Source organism: Bombina bombina, unplaced genomic scaffold, assembly GCF_027579735.1.
Source record: "Bombina bombina isolate aBomBom1 unplaced genomic scaffold, aBomBom1.pri scaffold_78_1, whole genome shotgun sequence".
Lineage (NCBI taxonomy): Eukaryota > Metazoa > Chordata > Amphibia > Anura > Bombinatoridae > Bombina > Bombina bombina.
Window position 1 is genome coordinate 1,064,118 of NW_026511871.1, and position 25,200 is coordinate 1,089,317.

The 25,200-nt window shown below is 39.2% G+C and overlaps 1 protein-coding gene across 1 annotated transcript in view; it reads right to left on the reverse strand.

Moving 5' to 3' along the window:
- The window catches only part of LOC128643985 (cytochrome P450 3A9), a 607,001-nt gene that overhangs the window by 568,671 nt on the left and 13,130 nt on the right, over positions 1–25,200 (reverse strand). The window contains exon 2 of the mRNA XM_053696752.1: positions 16,107–16,182. Within this exon, the coding sequence (XP_053552727.1) occupies positions 16,107–16,177 (71 nt within the window). The 5' untranslated portion in view covers positions 16,178–16,182. The remainder of the gene's footprint in view (positions 1–16,106; positions 16,183–25,200) is intronic.

Consider the following 25,200-nt stretch of genomic DNA (forward strand, 5'->3'; position numbering starts at 1 on the left):
GTAATATAGTGTGCAATGTACTGTATCATTATATAGTAATACAGTGTGTAATGTGCTGTATCATTATATACTAATACAGTGTGTAATGTGCTGTATCATTATATAGTAATACAGTGTAATGTGCTGTATCATTATATAGTAATACAGTGTGTAATGTGCTGTATCATTATATACTTAATACAGTGTGGTAATGTTCTGTATCTTTATATAGTAATACAGTGTGTAATGTGCTGTATCATTATATAGTAATACAGTGTGTAATGTGCTGTATCATTATATAGTAATAGCATGGGTGTAATGTGCTGTATCATTATATAGTAATACAGTGTATACATGTGCTGTATCATTATATAGTAATACAGTGTGTAATGTGCTGTATCATTATATAGTAATACAGTGTAATGTGCTGTATCATTATATAGTAATACAGTGTGTAATGTGCTGTATCATTATATAGTAATACAGTGTGTAATGTGCTGTATCATTATATAGTAATACAGTGTGTAATGTGCTGTATCATTATATAGTAATACAGTGTGTAATGTGCTGTATCATTATATAGTAATACAGTGTAATGTGCTGTATCATTATATAGTAATACAGTGTGTAATGTGCTGTATCATTATATAGTAATACAGTGTGTAATGTGCTGTATCATTATATAGTAATACAGTGTGTAATGTGCTGTATCATTATATAGTAATACAGTGTGTAATGTGCTGTATCATTATATAGTAATACAGTGTTAATGTGCTGTATCATTATATAGTGAATACAGTGTGTAATGTGCTGTATCATTATATAGTAATACAGTGTGTAATGTGCTGTATCATTATATAGCTAATACAGTGTGTAATGTGCTGTATCATTATATAGTAATACAGTGTGTAATGTGCTGTATCATTATATAGTAATACAGTGTGTAATGTGCTGTATCATTATATAGTAATACAGTGTGTAATGTGCTGTATCATTATATAGTAATACAGTGTGTAATGTGCCGTATCATTATATAGTAATACAGTGTGTAATGTGCTGTATCATTATATAGTAATACAGTGTGCAATGTGCTGTATCATTATATAGTAATACAGTGTGTAATGTGCTGTATCATTATATAGTAATACAGTGTGTAATGTGCTGTATCATTATATAGTGATACAGTGTAATACAGTGTGTAATGTGCTGTATCATTATATAGTGATACAGTGTGTAATGTGCTGTATCATTATATAGTAATACTGTGTAATGTGCTGTATCATTATATAGTAATACAGTGTAATGTGCTGTATCATTATATAGTAATACAGTGTGTAATGTGCTGTATCATTATATAGTAATACAGTGTGTAATGTGCTGTATCAATATATAGTAATACAGTGTAATGTGCGTATCATTATATAGTATACAGTTGTAATCGTGCTAGTATCATTATATAGTAATAAACAGTGTGTAATGTGCTGTATCATCTATATAGTAATACAGTGTAATGTGCAGTATCATTATATAGTAATACAGTGTGTAAATGTGCTGTACTCACTTATATAGTAAATACAGTGTGTAATGTGCTGAATCATTATATAGTAATAACAGTGTGTAATGTGCCTGTATCATTATATAGTAATACAGTGTGTAATGTGCGTTCAATTATATAGTAATACAGTGTAATGTGCTGTAACATTATATAGTAATACAGTGTAATGTGCCGTATCATTATATAGTAATACAGTGTGGTAATGTGCTGTTTAATTATATAGTAATACAGTGGTAATGTGCTGTAACATTATATAGTAATACAGTGTAATGTGCTGTATCATTATATAGTAATACAGTGTGTAATGTGCTGTATCATTATATAGTAATACAGTGTAATGTGCTGTATCATTATATAGTAATACAGTGTAATGTGCTGTATCATTATATAGTAATACAGTGTGTAATGTGCTGTATCATTATATAGTGATACAGTGTGTAATGTGCTGTATCATTATATAGTAATACAGTGTGTAATGTGCTGTATCATTATATAGTAATACAGTGTGCAATGTGCTGTATCATTATATAGTAATACAGTGTAATGTGCTGTATCATTATATAGTAATACAGTGTGTAATGTGCTGTATCATTATATAGTAATACAGTGTAATGTGCTGTATCATTATATACTAATACAGTGTGCAATGTGCTGTATCATTATATAGTAATACAGTGTGTAATGTGCTGTATCATTATATAGTAATACAGTGTGTAATGTGCTGTATCATTATATAGTAATACAGTGTGTAATGTGCTGTATCATTATATAGTAATACAGTGTGTAATGTGCTGTATCATTATATAGTAATACAGTGTGTAATGTGCTGTATCATTATATAGTAATACAGTGTAATGTGCTGTATCATTATATAGTAATACAGTGTGTAATGTGCTGTATCATTATATAGTAATACAGTTTGTAATGTGCTGTATCATTATATAGTAATACAGTGTGTAATGTGCTGTATCATTATATAGTAATACAGTGTGTAATGTGCTGTATCATTATATAGTAATACAGTGTGTAATGTGCTGTAGCATTATATAGTAATACAGTGTGTAATGTGCCTGTATCATTATATAGTAATACAGTGTGTAATGTGCTGTATCATTATATAGTAATACAGTGTAATGTGCTGTATCATTATATAGTAATACAGTGTGTAATGTGCTGTATCATTATATAGTAATACAGTGTTAATGTGCTGTATCATTATATAGTAATACAGTGTAATGTGCTGTATCATTATATAGTAATACAGTGTGTAATGTGCTGTATCATTATATAGTAATACAGTGTGTAATCTGCTGTATCATTATATAGTAATACAGTGTGTAATGTGCTGTATCATTATATAGTAATACAGTGTGTAATGTGCTGTATTATTATATAGTAATACAGTGTGTAATGTGCTGTATCATTATAAAGTAATACAGTGTGTAATGTTCTGTATCATTATATAGTAATACAGTGTAATGTTCTGTATCATTATATAGTAATACAGTGTTTAATGTGCTGTATCATTATATAGTAATACAGTGTGTAATGTGCTGTATCATTATATAGTAATACAGTGTGTAATGTGCTGTATCATTATATAGTAATACAGTGTGTAATGTGCTGTATCATTATATAGTAATACAGTGTAATGTGCTGTATTATTATATAGTAATACAGTGTATAATGTGCTGTATCATTATATAGTAATACAGTGTGTAATGTGCTGTATCATTATATAGTAATACAGTGTAATGTGCTGTATCATTATATAGTAATACAGTGTGTAATGTGCTGTATCATTATATAGTAATACAGTGTGTAATGTGCTGTATCATTATATAGTAATACAGTGTGTAATGTGCTGTATCATTATATAGTAATACAGTGTGTAATGTGCTGTATCATTATATAGTAATACAGTGTGTAATGTGCTGTATCATTATATACTAATACAGTGTGTAATGTGCTCTATCATTATATAGTAATACAGTGTGTAATGTGCTCTATCATTATATAGTAATACAGTGTGTAATGTGCTGTATCATTATATAGTAATACAGTGTGTAATATGCTGTATTATTATATAGTAATACAGTGTGTAATGTGCTGTATCATTATATAGTATTACAGTGTAATGTGCTGTATCATTATATAGTAATACAGTGTGTAATGTGCTGTATCATTATATAGTAATACAGTGTGTAATGTGCTGTATCATTATATAGTAATACAGTGTGTAATGTGCTGTATCATTATATAGTAATACAGTGTGTAATGTGCTGTATCATTATTTTAGTAGTGCAGTGTAAAACACATAGTCATAGACACACAGCGATAGTCTAATACAGTGACACACAGTCATAAACACTCAGTGACAGACACACGCACAGTGGAAGACACAAACACAGTAACAGACACAAGTACAGTGACAGACACAAGCACAGTGACACACACACAGTAACAGACACAAGCACAGTGACACGCGTACAGTGACACACGCACAGTGACACACAAGCACAGTGACACACACAGAGTGACAGACACAAGCACAGTGACACATGCAGTGACAGATACAAGGACAGTGACACATGCAGTGACAGACACAAGGACAGTGACACAGGTACAGTGATAGACACAAGGTGGCACACACAGTGACAGACACAAGCACAGTGACAGACACACACAAGGTGACACGCATAGTGACAAACACAAGGTGACACATGCACAGGGACAGGCACAAACACAAGGTGACACACGCACAGGGACAGGCACAAGCACAGTGACATATTCACAGTGACAGACACACGCAAGGTGAAACACGCATAGTGACAGACACAAGCACAGTGGCACACGCACAGTGATAAACACAAGGTGAAACACGCACAGTGACAGGCACAAGCACAGTGACATATGCACAGTAACAGACACAAGCACAGTGACAGACACAAGCAAAGTGACACATGCAGTGACAGATACAAGAACAGTGACACATGCAGTGACAGACACAAGGACAGTGACACAGGTACAGTGATAGACACAAGGTGACACACACAATGACAGACACAAGCACAGTGACAGACACACACAAGGTGACACGCATAGTGACAAACACAAGGTGACACACGCACAGGGACAGGCACAAGCACAGTGACATATGCACAGTGACAGACACACGCAAGGTGACACACGCATAGTGACAGACACAAGCACAGTGACACACGCACAGTGATAAACACAAGGTGAAACACGCACAGTGACAGGCACAAGCACAGTGACATATGCACAGTAACAGACACAAGCACAGTGACAGACACAAGCAAAGTGACACATGCAGTGACAGATACAAGGACAGTGACACATGCAGTGACAGACACAAGGACAGTGACACAGGTACAGTGATAGACACAAGGTGACACACACAGTGACAGACACAAGCACAGTGACAGACACACACAAGGTGACACGCATAGTGACAAACACAAGCTGACACACGCACAGGGACAGGCACAAGCACAGTGACATATGTACAGTGACAGACACACGCAAGGTGACACACGCATAGTGACAGACACAAGCACAGTGACACACGCACAGTGATAAACACAAGGTGAAACACGCACAGTGACAGGCACAAGCACAGTGACATATGCACAGTAACAGACACAAGCACAGTGACAGACACAAGCAAAGTGACACACGCATAGTGACAGACACAAGCACAGTAACAAGCACAGTGACAGATGCAGCACAGTGACAGAGCCAAGCATAATGACACAAGCACAGTGTCACACACAAGCACAGTGACACACGCACAGTGACAGACACAAGCACAGTGACACGCACAGTGACAGACACAAGCACAGTGACAGATGCAGCACAGTGTCACAAGCACAGTGACACACGCACAGTGACAGACACAGACACACAGTAATAGACAAACTGACACACAGAAATCAGCCATGACTGAGGGCTATGAGATATGAGAAGGCTCAGTGAGCAGCATTTTCATGTAACGCTGAGCACGTGCTACTATGTATGGTATTATCACATTTTTGATGCACCAAATAAAGAAAATAATTTTATGAGATTCACTTCCTGTGCTCTGAGTGGTGCAGGTGATCAGTAAATCAGTAAATGTGCCAGGGAAGTGCTGATGTGGCAGTGCAAGGTCACCTCGCACACGATCACATGTACTTTGGATGTATACAGTAAGGACTAGAGCACAAGTGGTATTTTACGTTTCTGCTATAGCAATAACACCGCTAGAATTTTTATTTTTGCGCTAATTGGGTTGCACTGGTATTAAAAGTTGAAAGAATTTTTTTTTTTCTAGTGTGTGCTCATTCACGTATTTGCCCTTAAAAGTAAATGGAGAAAAAAAGTGAAAAAAACAGCACTCTTGCACAGACCTGATAGCATATTCTCAGTTGCACTAACCCAACATAGGAATGTGAACTATTTGCAGTAAATACATAGTTAAAAATATAAATAGATATGTATATTGCATAAATATAAATTTAGTGTTACGGTACCAACTGTGTACCAAGGGTTAACCCCAGATGAACAATGTCCTGCATAGACAATCAGCAATTCACAACCCAGCCAGTTTCAGGTTTAAAACAGAATGACAACTTTATTTGAAGGCAGCACACAGATTTATACAGGTTTTTGACCCCCCCTCAGATGGGGGTTGAAAGAATGTTGTACATTAGATAAAAGGGAGAAGCGCCCTTGACATGATACAATAGAATTATATTACTTAAATACTTTACTTAGGCAGATAACAACTTAAACACATTTGGCTTGTCTTATCACCTAGCGTCTGTTCTCTGAGGGTGATTAAACAATGGCCTGTTTATTACTTAAATGTAATTATAGCACACAATAGCTGAGGCCAGAAAACCTGTCTTTAGAAATTAGATTCTTAAAGCTAAACACAGTTAACTCTTTCAGTCCTGACAGAAGGGTCTGTCACATAGCTCCCCCCTTGTGGAACACTCCGGCAGACCCGGCTTGACCCTTTTGCGGGTCAACCTGGGGATGACCGGACTAGGAGGTGGTAGGCATGTCAGTTTGCTGGGACAATCCATCTGTATTCCCGTTATGAGAGAGAATCCCTGTCTGTATAAATAAGGGTTCAACCTCTTCAGTGCCCCGACTAGGGCTAAACAGTCCTTCAAAATATCATCGGCTTCTTTACGTGGTTTTTGTACCTGCTCTTTATAGGTATCCACAATCCCTTCATACTGACATAGGGTGCCCTTGAGTTGCTGCACCTCCCTATGAGCCAGCGTCAGCTTCTCCTCCAGTGTCACTAAGTTTGTCCTTAATGTTTCATGTTCCACTCTCAAGCTGGTGTTTTCTGCAGTCTGTCGGTGCAGCTTGTCTAGCAGAGATTCCTGTTCTAAACGTGCTTTTTCCTCTGCACTCCTCTTCTCTCCCGCTAGCACTGTTACATGATTATTTAACGTGACCATTTTATCCTCTACGTGACTCTTCTCCTTCATCAGCGCATTGTAACGTGACTCCCACATATCAATAGCGGATAGAGATTTACTGAGCTCAGCGTCCTGGGGCTTAGCAGCAGGGGGGTCAGTCTCTGCTGCACGGATCTGAGCACGGGTAGTCACAGGGTTAACATCAGCGGGACCCATGGGAGCATAGGCAGAAACAAGGGGGACCAAGGTATTTCCAAGGAGAACATCAGCTGGTAAATCCTTCATGACCCCCACATTCACAGGTCTAGCGCCCCCTCCCCAATCCAAATGCACCCGGCAACAGGCAGGCGGAACACAGTGCCCCCTGCTACCCTCACAGCCACAGTGTCTCCTGTGTGCTGTTTCTCAGACACCAAGTTCTTTCGAAGCAAGGTCATGGTAGCACCAGTATCCCGTAGACCACTGACCTCCTTCCCATTCACTTTAACCAGTTGCCGATTATTCCGGTGGGCAGCTTGCACAAGGTCTGCCTCATGTAGGATGCCCCAGCATTCTTGCGCCTCTACATAGCGGGCCGCAGGCTGAGGATTACGTGGGATTCCGCTAGCGGGTCTTCTCCAGGACTGTGCTTGGTTCGCTGCGTTTAGGGGGACACTCTGGTCTTTTGTGCCCTAGTTGCTTACATCCAAAGCACCGAATAGGTTGTGAGTAGCCCCGCGAATTGAACCAGGCTCTCTGAGGGTAGTTCGTGGCCCGAGACCGTGTGGTATAGCGGTGTGCTGGGGGTTGGTAACTGGCAGGTGCTGGGGGTGACTGGGGGTCTGTACTCCACTCTGGCAGGGGGCTTAGTGGTAGCAGTGTCCAGTTTGCGGGCATCCGTATACTCATCTGCCAAGCGAGCCGCTTCATGCAGGGTGGAGGGTTTACGGTCCCGAACCCACTCTCGAACTCCTGCGGGTAACTTGTCGAAGCAATGTTCCAACAGGAATAGCTGCAGCACCTCTTCCCCAGATACGGCTTGGCACCCCGCTATCCAGTGAGCTGCTGTGCGGTGCACCTTACATGCCCACTCAAGGTAGGAATCACCAGCTAATTTAACAGTGTCTCTGAACCGCCTCCGGTATGCCTCCGGTGTAACCGCATACCTGGAGAGCAGAGCCTCTTTTACAGTATTATAATCCCCCGACTTCCTCATCTGGAATGGCCCGAAAAGCCTCACTGGGCCCGGCCGGATAATTTTCCGGATAATATCGTGACCCAGTCCTCTGCGGGTACCTTGTGTAGTGCACATTGCCTCTCAAAATCTGCAAGGTACCCATCAATCTCTCCTTCTGTTTCCAGGAAGTTTTTAAAAGCTGCAAAATTTACTTTTCCCTTTTCCACTGGGGTTGCTGTGACTTGGGCTGCTGCAGCGCCGCTTTGGCGAAGTAGGTTGGCCTCCACAGCTGCTATGACCCGGTCGATAATTTCGGCAGATGGGTTGGGGCCATAATATGCCAGTCTTATTTTAACCGCCCGATCAAAGCTTGCTTCTTCAGGGGTTCTGTCTGATATGCTGGGCCCATTGGTTCCTTCTGTCCCTGGTACTCTTTCCATCTTAGTCAGTATTGTAATAATCCCCCTCTTCCTGAGGTTACTGGCTTGTGTAGTTGCTCTTCTGGGCGATAAGGATTCTCCCGTCGCTTGCCACCAATGTTACTGTACCAACTGTGTACCAAGGGTTAACCCCAGATGAACAATGTCCTGCATAGACAATCAGCAATTCACAACCCAGCCAGTTTCAGGTTTAAAACAGAATGACAACTTTATTTGAAGGCAGCACACAGATTTATACAGGTTTTTGACCCCCCCTCAGATGGGGGTTGAAAGAATGTTGTACATTAGATAAAAGGGAGAAGCGCCCTTGACATGATACAATAGAATTATATTACTTAAATACTTTACTTAGGCAGATAACAACTTAAACACATTTGGCTTGTTTTATCACCTAGCGTCTGTTCTCTGAGGGTGATTAAACAATGGCCTGTTTATTACTTAAATGTAATTATAGCACACAATAGCTGAGGCCAGAAAACCTGTCTTTAGAAATTAGATTCTTAAAGCTAAACACAGTTAACTCTTTCAGTCCTGACAGAAGGGTCTGTCACATTTAGGTTTTCATCTACCTATCGGCAAAAGCTTCTTATGCACCTATATAAATATATACATATTTGTGTATGTGTACATATGTATGTATATTATGTCTGTAAATACATATATACATATGTACACATATATAAACATATCTATATATGTGACAGACCCTTCTGTCAGTACTGAAAGAGTTAACTTTGTTCAGCTTTAAGAAGCTATTTTCTAAAGACAGGGTTGCTGGCATCAGCTATTGTGTGATGTAATTAAGTTTAAGTGATAAACATTCACATTGTTTAATCCCATCCAGAGAGCAGACGCCCAAGTGATAAGAAAAGCTCAAGTGTGTCTTGTGTTTAAATTGTTTATCTGCTTAAGTAATGTAATTCTATTGTATCATGTCAAAGGGCGTTTTCCCTCTATCTAATGTACAATATTCTTTCAACCCCCCATCAGGGGTCAGACCTGCATAAATACTGGGCATCTAGCCTTCAATAAATTGCATTCTGTTTTTACCTTCAATGTGGAGCCTGGTCTCATGTTTGAGGGGGGAATTAGCTGGGTTGTGAGTTGCTGATCTCACATTCAGGGCATCTTCCATCTGGTATTAACCCTTGGTATCCTGTTGGTACCGTAACAATTGATGGCAAGCGACGGGAGGATCCTTATCGCCCAGAAGAGCAACTACACAAGCCAGTAACCTCAGGAAGAGGGGGATTATTACAATACTGACTAAGATGGAAAGAGTACCAGGGACCGAAGGAACCAATGGGCCCAGCATATCAGACAGAACCCCCGAAGAAGCAAGCTTTGATCGGGCGGTTAAAATAAGACTGGCACATTATGGCCCCAACCCATCTGCGGAAATTATCGACCGGGTCATAGCAGCTTTGGAGTCCAACCTACTTCGCCAAAGCGGCGCTGCAGCAGCCCAAGTCACAGCAACCCCAGTGGAAAAGAGAAAAGTGCATTTTACAGCTTTTAAAAACTTCCTGGAAACAGAAGGAGAGATTGATGGGTACCTTGCGGATTTTGAGAGGCAATGTGCACTACACCAGGTACCCGCAGAGGACTGGGTCACGATATTATCCGGAAAATTATCTGGCCGGGCCAGTGAGGCTTTTCGGGCCATTCCAGATGAGGAAGTCGGGGATTATAATACTGTGAAAGAGGCTCTGCTCTCCAGGTATGCGGTTACACCAGAGGCATACCGGAGGCGGTTCAGAGACACTGTTAAATTAGCTGGTGATTCCTACGTTGAGTGGGCATGTAAGGTGCACCGCACAGCAGCTCACTGGATAGCGGGGTGCCAAGCCGTATCTGGGGAAGAGGTGCTGCAGCTATTCCTGTTGGAACATTGCTTTGACAAGTTATCAGCAGGAGTTAGAGAGTGGGTTCGGTACCGTAAACCCTCCACCCTGCATGAAGCTGCTCGCTTGGCAGATGAGTATACGGATGCCCGCAAACTTGACACTGCTACCACTAAGCCCCCTGCCAGAGTGGAGTACAGACCCCAAGTCACCCCAGCAGCTGCCAGTTACCAACCCCCGGCACACCGCTATACCCACATGGCCTCTGGCCACGAACTACCCTCAGAGAGCCCGGTTCAATTCACGGGGCTACTCACAACCTATTTGGTGCTTTGGATGTAAGCAACTAGGGCCCAAAAGACCAGAGTGTCCCCTAAACGCAGCGAACCAAGCAAAGTCCTGGAGAAGACCCGCCGGCGGAATCCCACGTAACCCTCAGCCTGCGGCCCACTACGTAGAGGAGCAAGAATGCTGGGGCATCCTACATGAAGCAGACCCCGTGCAAGCTGCCCACCGGAATAACCGGCAACTGGTTAAAGTGAATGGGAAGGAGGTCAGTGGTCTACGGGATACTGGTTCTACCATGACCTTGCTTCAAAAGAACTAGGTGTCTGAGAAACAGCACACTGGAAACACTGTGGCTGTGAGGGTAGCAGGGGGCGCTGTGTTCCGCCTACCTGTTGCCCAGGTACATTTGGATTGGGGAGGGGGCGCTAGACCTGTGAATGTGGGGGTCAAGAAGGACTTACCTTCTGATGTTCTCCTTGGAAATGACTTGGCCCCCCTTGTTTCTGCCTATGCTCCCATGGGTCCCACTGATGTTAACCCTGTGACTACCCGTGCCCAGATCCATGCCGCAGAGACTGACCCTCCTGCTGCTGAGCCCCAGGACACTGAGCTCAGTAAATCTCTATCCGCTATTGATACATGGAAGTCCCGTTACAATGCACTGATGAAGGAGAAGAGTCAAGTAGAGGATGAAATGGTCACGATAAACAATCACGTAACAGTGCTAGCGGGAGAGAAGAGGAGCGCAGAGGAAAAAGCACGTTTAGAACAGGAATCTCTGCTAGACAAGCTGCACCGACAGACTGCAGAAAACACCAGCTTGAGAGTGGAACATGAAACAGTAAAGACAAACTTAGAGACACTGGAGGAGAAGCTGGCGCTGGCTCATAGTGAGGTGCAGCAACTCAAGGGCACCCTATGTCAGTATGAAGGGATTGTGGATACCTATAAAGAGCAGGTACAAAAAACACGTAAAGAAGCCGATGATATTTTGAAGGACTGTTTAGCCCTAGTCTGGGCACTGAAGAAGTTGAACCCTTATTTATACAGGCAGGAATTCTCTCTCATAACGGGAATACAGATGGATTGTCCCGGCAAACTGACATGCCTACCACCTCCTAGTCCGGTCATCCCCAGGTTGACCCGCCAAAGGGTCAAGCGGGGTCTGCCGGAGTGTTCCACAAGGGGGGAGCTATGTGACAGACCCTTCTGTCAGTACTGAAAGAGTTAACTTTGTTCAGCTTTAAGAAGCTATTTTCTAAAGACAGGGTTGCTGGCATCAGCTATTGTGTGTTGTAATTAAGTTTAAGTGATAAACATTCACATTGTTTAATCCCATCCAGAGAGCAGACGCCCAAGTGATAAGAAAAGCTCAAGTGTGTATTGTGTTTAAATTGTTTATCTGCTTAAGTAATGTAATTCTATTGTATCATGTCAAAGGGCGTTTTCCCTCTATCTAATGTACAATATTCTTTCAACCCCCCATCAGGGGTCAGACCTGCATAAATACTGGGCATCTAGCCTTCAATAAATTGCATTCTGTTTTTACCTTCAATGTGGAGCCTGGTCTCATGTTTGAGGGGGGAATTAGCTGGGTTGTGAGTTGCTGATCTCACATTCAGGGCATCTTCCATCTGGTATTAACCCTTGGTATCCTGTTGGTACCGTAACAATATACATACAAATACATCTTTAGACATGTATCTATATGTATTTCTATGCTAAAGCCCTTTGGCACCCACAATCTCATATCCTTTATATCCTTATATATTTTTTAAGAATAATGTTTTTTAGACAGTGTTATTATGAGTGTAACTGTACTTTGTAATATATTTTTGATGTGTTTTGTGCTACTTTTTATTTTCGCCAGTTACCCACAGCTCTGAAATCTCTACAGTAAATCGCGATTGTGCTAGCGCGATCACGTTTACTTTCAACTTGTAAGATCAGAATTTAAAAGGAGCGCAAACGATCGCAAAAACCCTTGTGCAATAGTTCCACTTGTTATCTAGCCCTAAATATACTGCCCAGAGGTGTACATACAGTATATATAACCCAGATAGTGGTGTGATGTACAAAGGCCGAGGTAATAATGATAAGTGTGAAAGTGCCTAGTGAGGTCAATGGGCACGTAGGATAGGCTGATATTATCAGTTGACAGGTGTGTATTTAATCCGAATTAAAAACACATAAAAAACATACGAGGAAGAAACACAATAAAAACAGTAGATATACAATAAATTACAATAAATTTAATTAAAATGTGAACATGGATCCATGCTACCTGTTAAATTAATCACAAATGAACAGGTGGACATAACATATGAAGATATAATCTGGAAATAAACAAAGTAGATAATGGCAAGTGGCAAGTTCAACGAAAAATTCAACAAAAATGGTGAAAATTACTCTATGAGTGTCAAAGTTCAGCAAAAAGAGGGTGTGTGAAAGTGTCCAAAAGTCAAACGTGTCAGCCTCACAGGATTTGCCTCACAGAGGCTGACACAATTGACTTGTTGAACTTTGACACTCATAGGCATCTATTTATCAAGCCATCAACCGCAAATACGCTGGAATTCCGCAGTGTATTTGTGGCGAGCCTGATTTCCCTTAGTTATCAAACCCTACAGACTGGCAAAAGTAGAATATAGTGACGTAACATACGATCCGCCGGACTCAGTCCGACACAGATTGATGCTTACGTCACTACAGATGTTCCGAATGCAAATTCGGCACAATCTGACTACTTTTGCTAGTTATCAAATTTCTAGCAGGTACGCTCGGCACTATTCCGGCCCAGCGTACCTGGTTTTCAATCCAGGCGGCGGATGGAATCAATGGGAGTCTGAAAGCAGCTCATGTTCGCTGCTGCCCGATATCCCATTGATTCCTATGGGAACGTTTACACCTAACACCCTAACATGTACCCCGAGTCTAAATCCCCCTAATCTGCCCTCCCCCTACACCGCCGCAACCTACATTATACTTATTAACCCCTAAACCGCCGCTCCCGGACCCCGCCGCAACTAAATAAAGTGTTTAACCACTAAACCGCCGCTCCCGGAGCCCACCACCACCTACATTATACTTATTAACCCATAATCTGCCCCCCCCAACACCGCCGCCACTATATTAAATTTATTAACCCCTAATCTGCCCCCCCTACACCGCCGCCACTATATTAAATGTATTAACCCCTAATCTGCCCCCCCACACTGCCGCCACTATATTAAATTTATTAACCCCTAAACCTAAGTCTAACCCTAACACCCCCTAACTTAAATATAATTTAAATACATCTAAATAAATATTCCTAGCATTAAATAAATAATTCCTATTTAAAACTAAATACTTACCTGTAAAATAAACCCTAAGCTAGCTACAATATAACTAATAGTTACATTTTAGCTATCTTAGGGTTTATTTTACAGGCAAGTCTGTATTTATTTTAACTAGGTACAATAGTTATTAAATAGTTATTAACTATTTAATAACTTCCTAGTTAAAATAAATACAAATATACCTGTAAAATAAAACCTAACCTAAGTTACAATTACACCTAACACTACACTATAATTAAATGTATTCCCTAAATTAACTAGAATTAAATAAAATTATCTAACGTACAACCCCCCCCACACTAAATTACAGAAAATAATAAAATAATTACAAGATTTTTAAACTAATTACACCTAATCTAATCCCCCTAACAAAATGAAAAAGCCCCCCAAAATAAAAAAAAAGCCATACCTTACACTAAATTACAAATAGCCCTTAAAAGGGCCTTTTGCGGAGCATTGCCCCAAAGTAATCAGCTCTTTTAAAAATAAAAACAAACTTGCCTGTAAAATAAAAATAAACCCTAAGATAGCTACAATGTAACTATTAGTTATATTGTAGCTAGCTTAGGGTTTATTTTATAGGTAAGTATTTAGTTTTAAATAGGAATAATTTATTTAATGCTAGGAATATTTATTTAGATGTATTTAAATTATATTTAAGTTAGGGGGGGTTAGGGTTAGACTTAGGTTTAGGGGTTAATAAATTTAATATAGTGGCGGAGGTGTAGGGGGGGCAGATTAGGGGTTAATAAATGTAGGTAGGTGGCGGCGGTGTAGGGGGGTAGATTAGGGGTTAATAAGTATAATGTAGGTGGCGGCGGTGTAGGGGGGGCAGATTAGGGGTTAATAAATATAATGTAGGTGGCGGCGGTGTAGGGGCGGCAGATTAGGGGTTAATAAATATAATGTAGGTGTAGGGGGGGCAGATTAGGGGTTAATAAATATAATATAGGTGGCGGCAGTGTAGGGGGGGCAGATTAGAGGTTAATAAGTATAATGTAGGTGGTGGCGGCGGTGTAGGGGGCGGCAGATTAGGGGTTAATAAGTATAATGTAGGTGGCGGCGGTGTAGGGGGCGGCAGATTAGGGGTTAATAAGTATAATGTAGGTGCGGCGGTGTAGGGGGCGGCAGATTAGGGGTTAATAAGTATAATGTAGGTGGCGGTGCGCTCCGGGAGTGGCGGTTTAGGGGTTAAACACTTTATTTTGTTGCGGCGGGGTCCGTGAGCGGCGGTTTAGGGGTTAATACATTTATTAGAGTTGCGGTGGGGTCCGGGAGTGGCGGTATAGGGGGTAAACAGTTTAGTATAGTGTGGGTGTTTAGTGACAGGGTACCAAAAAAAGCTAGGAAAAAGCCGAAGAGCAGCGAGATCGATGACTGTTAGTTAAGAACAGTCCGCTGCTCATCGCTCCGTACTTGGTGCGCGGCTTTTTGACAGCTTTTTTGGTAACTTTGGAGAACGTATTCAGGTCCTCGGCAGCGATGTTAGGCGAACTTAGGCGAGCGTATTGGTGCCGTCGAATGCAGGTAAATTGACAGCTTGATAAATAGATGCCATAGAATAATTTTCACCATTTTTGTTGAATTTTTCGCTGAACTTGCCATTATCCACTTTGTTTATTTCCAGATTATATCTTCATATGTTATATCCACCTGCTCCTTTGTGATTAATTTAACAGGTAGCATGGATCCATGTTCGCATTTTAATTCAATTTATTGTAATTTATTGTATATCGACTGTTTTTATTGTGTTTCTTCCTCGTATGTTTTTTTATGTGTTTTTAATTCGGATTAAATACACACCTGTCAACTGATAATATCAGCCTATCCTACGTGCCCATTGACCTCACTAGGCACTTTCACACTTATCATTATTACCTCGGCCCTCCACTTAGTCGCTTTGTACATCACACCACTTTTTCATTTCCTTTTTGCCGGCTAGGCGACCTCCGTACATAGCCAGAGGTACTTCCAGGATGCTTGGTCTACTTTCCCTATATAACCCAGATACCCTAGCACTGTAAGTGGCAGTTTCACACAGCACTCACACTATTATACTCACAAGAGAAGAAGGACCCAGAAAATGGCGAGGAGAACCCAGGTCTCGGCCGATAGGCTTGGTATGAAGAACATTACAGCTGTGGACACAATGTCATCTTATGAGTCACTGTGTAACATAATGTGGTTGGGTGTGCTACTCTGGCACCATAGGCTGTTTGTAACTATCACTGTGTATATGTGTATGAGTAGATATATGTGTGTCACTATCACTGTGTATATGTGTAGGAGTAGATATATGTGTGTCACTATCACTGTGTATATGTGTATCAGTAGATATATGTGTGTCACTATCACTGTGTATATGTGTATGAGTAGATATATGTGTGTCACTATCACTGTGTAGATGTGTATCAGTAGATATGTGTGTGTGTCACTATCACTGCGTATATGTGTATGAGTAGATATATGTGTGTGTGTCACTATCACTGTGTATATGTGTATGAGTAGATATGTATGTGTGTGTCACTATCACTGTGTAGATGTGTATCAGTAGATATATGTGTGTCACTATCACTGTGTATATGTGTATGAGTAGATATGTGTGTGTGTCACTATCACTGTGTATATGTGTATCAGTAGATATGTGTGTGTGTGTCACTATCACTGTGTATATGTGTATCAGTAGATATGTGTGTGTGTCACTATCACTGTGTAGATGTGTATCAGTAGATATGTGTGTGTGTCACTATCACTGTGTATATGTGTGTGTGTCACTATCACTGTGTATATGTGTATCAGTAGATATGTGTGTGTGTCACTATCACTGTGTATATGTGTGTGTGTCACTATCACTGTGTATATGTGTATGAGTAGATATGTGTGTGTGTCACTATTACTGCGTATATGTGTAGGAGTAGATATATGTGTGTGTGTCACTATCACTGTGTATATGTGTATGAGTAGATATGTGTGTGTGTCACTATCACTGTGTATATGTGTATGAGTAGATATGTGTGTGTGTCACTATCACTGTGTATATGTGTATGAGTAGATATGTGTGTGTGTCACTATCACTGTGTATATGTGTATGAGTAGATATATGTGTGTGTGTCACTATCACTGTGTATATGTGTATCAGTAGATATGTATGTGTGTGTCACTATCACTGTGTAGATGTGTATGAGTAGATATATGTGTGTCACTATCACTGTGTATATGTGTATCAGTAGATATATGTGTGTCACTATCACTGTGTATATGTGTATGAGTAGATATGTGTGTGTGTCACTATCACTGTGTATATGTGTATCAGTAGATATGTGTGTGTGTGTCACTATCACTGTGTATATGTGTATCAGTAGATATGTGTGTGTGTCACTATCACTGTGTAGATGTGTATCAGTAGATATGTGTGTGTGTCACTATCACTGTGTATATGTGTATCAGTAGATATGTGTGTGTGTCACTATCACTGTGTAGATGTGTATCAGTAGATATGTGTGTGTGTCACTATCACTGTGTATATGTGTATCAGTAGATATGTATGTGTGTCACTATCACTGTGTATATTTGTATCAGTAGATATGTGTGTGTGTCACTATCACTGTGTATATGTGTATCAGTAGATATGTGTGTGTGTCACTATCACTGTGTATATGTGTATCAGTAGATATGTATGTGTGTCACTATCACTGTGTATATTTGTATCAGTAGATATGTGTGTGTGTGTCACTATCACTGTGTAGATGTGTATCAGTAGATATGTGTGTGTGTCACTATCACTGTGTATATGTGTATCAGTAGATATATGTGTGTGTAACTATCACTGTGTATATGTGTATCAGTAGATATGTGTGTGTGTCACTATCACTGTGTATATGTGTAGGAGTAGATATATGTGTGTGTGTCACTATAACTGTGTATATGTGTATCAGTAGATATATGTGTGTGTGTCACTATCACTGTGTAGATGTGTATGAGTAGATATGTGTGTGTGTCACTATCACTGTGTATATGTGTATCAGTAGATATGTGTGTGTGTCACTATCACTGTGTATATGTGTATCAGTAGATATGTGTGTGTGTGTCACTATCACTGTGTATATGTGTATCAGTAGATATATGTGTGTGTGTCACTATCACTGTGTATATGTGTATCAGTAGATATGTGTGTGTGTAACTATCACTGTGTATATGTGTATCAGTAGATATATGTGTGTGTCACTATCACTGTGTATATGTGTATCAGTAGATATATGTGTGTGTCACTATCACTGTGTATATGTGTATCAGTAGATATATGTGTGTGTCACTATCACTGTGTAGATGTGTATGAGTAGATATGTGTGTGTGTCACTATCACTGTGTATATGTGTATCAGTAGATATGTGTGTGTGTCACTATCACTGTGTATATGTGTATGAGTAGATATGTGTGTGTGTCACTATCACTGTGTATATGTGTATCAGTAGATATATGTGTGTGTGTCACTATCACTGTGTATATGTGTATGAGTAGATATGTGTGTGTGTCACTATCACTGTGTATATGTGTATCAGTAGATATGTGTGTGTGTCACTATCACTGTGTATATGTGTGTGTGTCACTATCACTGTGTATATGTGTATGAGTAGATATATGTGTGTGTGTCACTATCACTGTGTATATGTGTATCAGTAGATATGTGTGTGTGTCACTATCACTGTGTATATGTGTATCAGTAGATATATGTGTGTGTGTCACTATCACTGTGTATATGTGTATCAGTAGATATGTGTGTGTGTCACTATCACTGTGTATATGTGTATGAGTAGATATGTGTGTGTGTCACTATCACTGTGTATATGTGTATGAGTAGATATGTGTGTGTGTCACTATCACTGTGTATATGTGTATCAGTAGATATGTGTGTGTGTGTAACTATCACTGTGTATATGTGTATCAGTAGATATGTGTGTGTGTCACTATCACTGTGTATATGTGTATCAGTAGATATGTGTGTGTCACTATCACTGTGTATATGTGTATGAGTAGATATATGTGTGTGTGTCACTATCACTGTGTATATGTGTATCAGTAGATATGTGTGTGTGTGTGTCACTATCACTGTGTATATGTGTATGAGTAGATATGTGTGTGTGTCACTATCACTGTGTATATGTGTGTGTGTCACTATCACTGTGTATATGTGTATGAGTAGATATATGTGTGTGTGTCACTATCACTGTGTAGATGTGTATCAGTAGATATGTGTGTGTGTCACTATCACTGTGTATATGTGTATGAGTAGATATATGTGTGTGTGTCACTATCACTGTGTATATGTGTATCAGTAGATATGTGTGTGTGTAACTATCACTGTGTATATGTGTATCAGTAGATATATGTGTGTGTGTGTCACTATCACTGTGTATATGTGTATCAGTAGATATATGTGTGTAACTATCACTGTGTATATGTGTATGAGTAGATATGTGTGTGTGTGTCACTATCACTGTGTATATGTGTATCAGTAGATATGTGTGTGTGTGTCACTATCACTGTGTATATGTGTATGAGTAGATATGTGTGTGTGTGTCACTATCACTGTGTATATGTGTATCAGTAGATATGTGTGTGTGTGTCACTATCACTGTGTATATGTGTATGAGTAGATATATGTGTGTCACTATCACTGTGTATATGTGTATCAGTAGATATGTGTGTGTGTGTCACTATCACTGTGTATATGTGTATGAGTAGATATGTGTGTGTGTGTCACTATCACTGTGTATATGTGTATCAGTAGATATGTGTGTGTGTCACTATCACTGTGTATATGTGTATCAGTAGATATATGTGTGTCACTATCACTGTGTATATGTGTATCAGTAGATATATGTGTGTGTCACTATCACTGTGTATATGTGTATCAGTAGATATGTGTGTGTGTCACTATCACTGTGTATATGTGTATCAGTAGATATGTGTGTGTGTCACTATCACTGTGTATATGTGTATCAGTAGATATGTGTGTGTGTCACTATCACTGTGTATATGTGTATCAGTAGATATGTGTGTGTGTGTCACTATCACTGTGTATATGTGTATCAGTAGATATGTGTGTGTGTCACTATCACTGTGTATATGTGTATGAGTAGATATGTGTGTGTGTCACTATCACTGTGTATATGTGTATCAGTAGATATGTGTGTGTGTCACTATCACTGTGTATATGTGTATGAGTAGATATGTGTGTGTGTCACTATCACTGTGTATATGTGTATGAGTAGATATATGTGTGTAACTATCACTGTGTATATGTGTATCAGTAGATATGTGTGTGTGTCACTATCACTGTGTATATGTGTATGAGTAGATATGTGTGTGTGTCACTATCACTGTGTATATGTGTATCAGTAGATATGTGTGTGTGTCACTATCACTGTCCATATGTGTATCAGTAGATATATGTGTGTGTCACTATCACTGTGTATATGTGTATCAGTAGATATATGTGTGTGTCACTATCACTGTGTATATGTGTATCAGTAGATATATGTGTGTGTCACTATCACTGTGTAGATGTGTATGAGTAGATATGTGTGTGTGTCACTATCACTGTGTATATGTGTATCAGTAGATATGTGTGTGTGTCACTATCACTGTGTATATGTGTATGAGTAGATATGTGTGTGTGTCACTATCACTGTGTATATGTGTATCAGTAGATATATGTGTGTGTGTCACTATCACTGTGTATATGTGTATGAGTAGATATGTGTGTGTGTCACTATCACTGTGTATATGTGTATCAGTAGATATGTGTGTGTGTCACTATCACTGTGTATATGTGTGTGTGTCACTATCACTGTGTATATGTGTATGAGTAGATATATGTGTGTGTGTCACTATCACTGTGTATATGTGTATGAGTAGATATGTGTGTGTGTCACTATCACTGTGTATATGTGTGTGTGTCACTATCACTGTGTATATGTGTATGAGTAGATATATGTGTGTGTGTCACTATCACTGTGTATATGTGTATCAGTAGATATGTGTGTGTGTCACTATCACTGTGTATATGTGTATCAGTAGATATATGTGTGTGTGTCACTATCACTGTGTATATGTGTATCAGTAGATATGTGTGTGTGTCACTATCACTGTGTATATGTGTGTGTGTCACTATCACTGTGTATATGTGTATGAGTAGATATATGTGTGTGTGTCACTATCACTGTGTATATGTGTATGAGTAGATATATGTGTGTGTGTCACTATCACTGTGTATATGTGTATGAGTAGATATGTGTGTGTGTCACTATCACTGTGTATATGTGTATGAGTAGATATGTGTGTGTGTCACTATCACTGTGTATATGTGTATGAGTAGATATGTGTGTGTGTCACTATCACTGTGTATATGTGTATCAGTAGATATGTGTGTGTGTGTAACTATCACTGTGTATATGTGTATCAGTAGATATGTGTGTGTGTCACTATCACTGTGTATATGTGTATCAGTAGATATGTGTGTGTCACTATCACTGTGTATATGTGTATGAGTAGATATATGTGTGTGTGTCACTATCACTGTGTATATGTGTATCAGTAGATATGTGTGTGTGTGTCACTATCACTGTGTATATGTGTATGAGTAGATATGTGTGTGTGTCACTATCACTGTGTATATGTGTGTGTGTCACTATCACTGTGTATATGTGTATGAGTAGATATATGTGTGTGTGTCACTATCACTGTGTAGATGTGTATCAGTAGATATGTGTGTGTGTCACTATCACTGTGTATATGTGTATGAGTAGATATATGTGTGTGTGTCACTATCACTGTGTATATGTGTATCAGTAGATATGTGTGTGTGTAACTATCACTGTGTATATGTGTATCAGTAGATATATGTGTGTGTGTCACTATCACTGTGTATATGTGTATCAGTAGATATATGTGTGTGTGTCACTATCACTGTGTATATGTGTATCAGTAGATATATGTGTGTAACTATCACTGTGTATATGTGTATGAGTAGATATGTGTGTGTGTGTCACTATCACTGTGTATATGTGTATCAGTAGATATGTGTGTGTGTGTCACTATCACTGTGTATATGTGTATGAGTAGATATGTGTGTGTGTGTCACTATCACTGTGTATATGTGTATCAGTAGATATATGTGTGTGTGTCACTATCACTGTGTATATGTGTATGAGTAGATCTGTGTGTGTAACTATCACTGTGTAGATGTGTATCAGTAGATATGTGTGTGTGTCACTATCACTGTGTATATGTGTATCAGTAGATATGTGTGTGTGTCACTATCACTGTGTATATGTGTATGAGTAGATATATGTGTGTCACTATCACTGTGTATATGTGTATCAGTAGATATGTGTGTGTGTGTCACTATCACTGTGTATATGTGTATGAGTAGATATGTGTGTGTGTGTCACTATCACTGTGTATATGTGTATCAGTAGATATGTGTGTGTGTCACTATCACTGTGTATATGTGTATCAGTAGATATGTGTGTGTGTCACTATCACTGTGTATATGTGTATCAGTAGATATGTGTGTGTGTCACTATCACTGTGTATATGTGTATCAGTAGATATGTGTGTGTGTCACTATCACTGTGTATATGTGTATCAGTAGATATGTGTGTGTGTCACTATCACTGTGTATATGTGTATCAGTAGATATGTGTGTGTGTCTCTATCACTGTGTATATGTGTATCAGTAGATATGTGTGTGTGTCACTATCACTGTGTATATGTGTATCAGTAGATATGTGTGTGTGTCACTATCACTGTGTATATGTGTATCAGTAGATATATGTGTGTGTGTCACTATCACTGTGTATATGTGTATGAGTAGATATGTGTGTGTGTCACTATCACTGTGTATATGTGTATGAGTAGATATGTGTGTGTGTCACTATCACTGTGTATATGTGTATGAGTAGATATGTGTGTGTGTCACTATCACTGTGTATATGTGTATCAGTAGATATGTGTGTGTCACTATCACTGTGTATATGTGTATGAGTAGATATATGTGTGTGTGTCACTATCACTGTGTATATGTGTATCAGTAGATATGTGTGTGTGTCACTATCACTGTGTATATGTGTATCAGTAGATATATGTGTGTGTCACTATCACTGTGTATATGTGTATCAGTAGATATATGTGTGTGTCACTATCACTGTGTATATGTGTATGAGTAGATATGTGTGTGTGTCACTATCACTGTGTATATGTGTATCAGTAGATATATGTGTGTGTGTCACTATCACTGTGTATATGTGTATGAGTAGATATGTGTGTGTGTCACTATCACTGTGTATATGTGTATCAGTAGATATATGTGTGTGTGTCACTATCACTGTGTATATGTGTATCAGTAGATATGTGTGTGTGTCACTATCACTGTGTATATGTGTATGAGTAGATATGTGTGTGTGTCACTATCACTGTGTATATGTGTATCAGTAGATATATGTGTGTAACTATCACTGTGTATATGTGTATCAGTAGATATATGTGTGTCACTATCACTGTGTATATGTGTATCAGTAGATATGTGTGTGTGTCACTATCACTGTGTATATGTGTATCAGTAGATATGTGTGTGTGTCACTATCACTGTGTAGATGTGTATCAGTAGATATATGTGTGTGTGTCACTATCACTGTGTATATGTGTATGAGTAGATATGTGTGTGTGTGTCACTATCACTGTGTATATGTGTATCAGTAGATATGTGTGTGTGTCACTATCACTGTGTATATTTGTATCAGTAGATATGTGTGTGTGTCACTATCACTGTCTATATGTGTATCAGTAGATATGTGTGTGTGTCACTATCACTGTGTATATGTGTAGGAGTAGATATATGTGTGTGTGTCACTATCACTGTGTATATGTGTGTGTGTCACTATCATTGTGTATATGTGTATGAGTAGATATGTGTGTGTGTGTCACTATCACTGTGTATATGTGTATCAGTAGATATGTGTGTGTGTCACTATCACTGTGTATATGTGTATGAGTAGATATGTGTGTGTGTGTCACTATCACTGTGTATATGTGTATCAGTAGATATGTGTGTGTGTCACTATCACTGTGTATATGTGTATCAGTAGATATGTGTGTGTGTCACTATCACTGTGTATATGTGTATGAGTAGATATATGTGTGTGTGTCACTATCACTGTGTATATGTGTATCAGTAGATATGTGTGTGTGTCACTATCACTGTGTATATGTGTATCAGTAGATATGTGTGTGTGTGTCACTATCACTGTGTATATGTGTATCAGTAGATATATGTGTGTCACTATCACTGTGTATATGTGTATCAGTAGATATATGTGTGTGTGTCACTATCACTGTGTATATGTGTATGAGTAGATATGTGTGTGTGTGTCACTATCACTGTGTATATGTGTATCAGTAGATATGTGTGTGTGTCACTATCACTGTGTATATTTGTATCAGTAGATATGTGTGTGTGTCACTATCACTGTGTATATGTGTATCAGTAGATATGTGTGTGTGTCACTATCACTGTGTATATGTGTATGAGTAGATATGTGTGTGTGTCACTATCACTGTGTAGATGTCACTGTGTATCCAGTAGATACTGTGTGTGTGTGTCACTATCACTGTGTATATGTGTATGAGTAGATATGTGTGTGTGTCACTATCACTGTGTATATGTGTATGAGTAGATATGTGTGTGTGTCACTATCACTGTGTATATGTGTATCAGTAGATATGTGTGTGTGTCACTATCACTGTGTATATGTGTATCAGTAGATATGTATGTGTGTGTCACTATCACTGTGTATATGTGTGTGTGTCACTATCACTGTGTATATGTGTATGAGTAGATATGTGTGTGTGTCACTATCACTGTGTATATGTGTATGAGTAGATATGTGTGTGTAACTATCACTGTGTATATGTGTATGAGTAGATATGTGTGTGTGTCACTATCACTGTGTATATGTGTATCAGTAGATATGTGTGTGTCACTATCACTGTGTATATGTGTATGAGTAGATATGTGTGTGTCACTATCACTGTGTATATGTGTATCAGTAGATATGTGTGTGTGTCACTATCACTGTGTATATGTGTATCAGTAT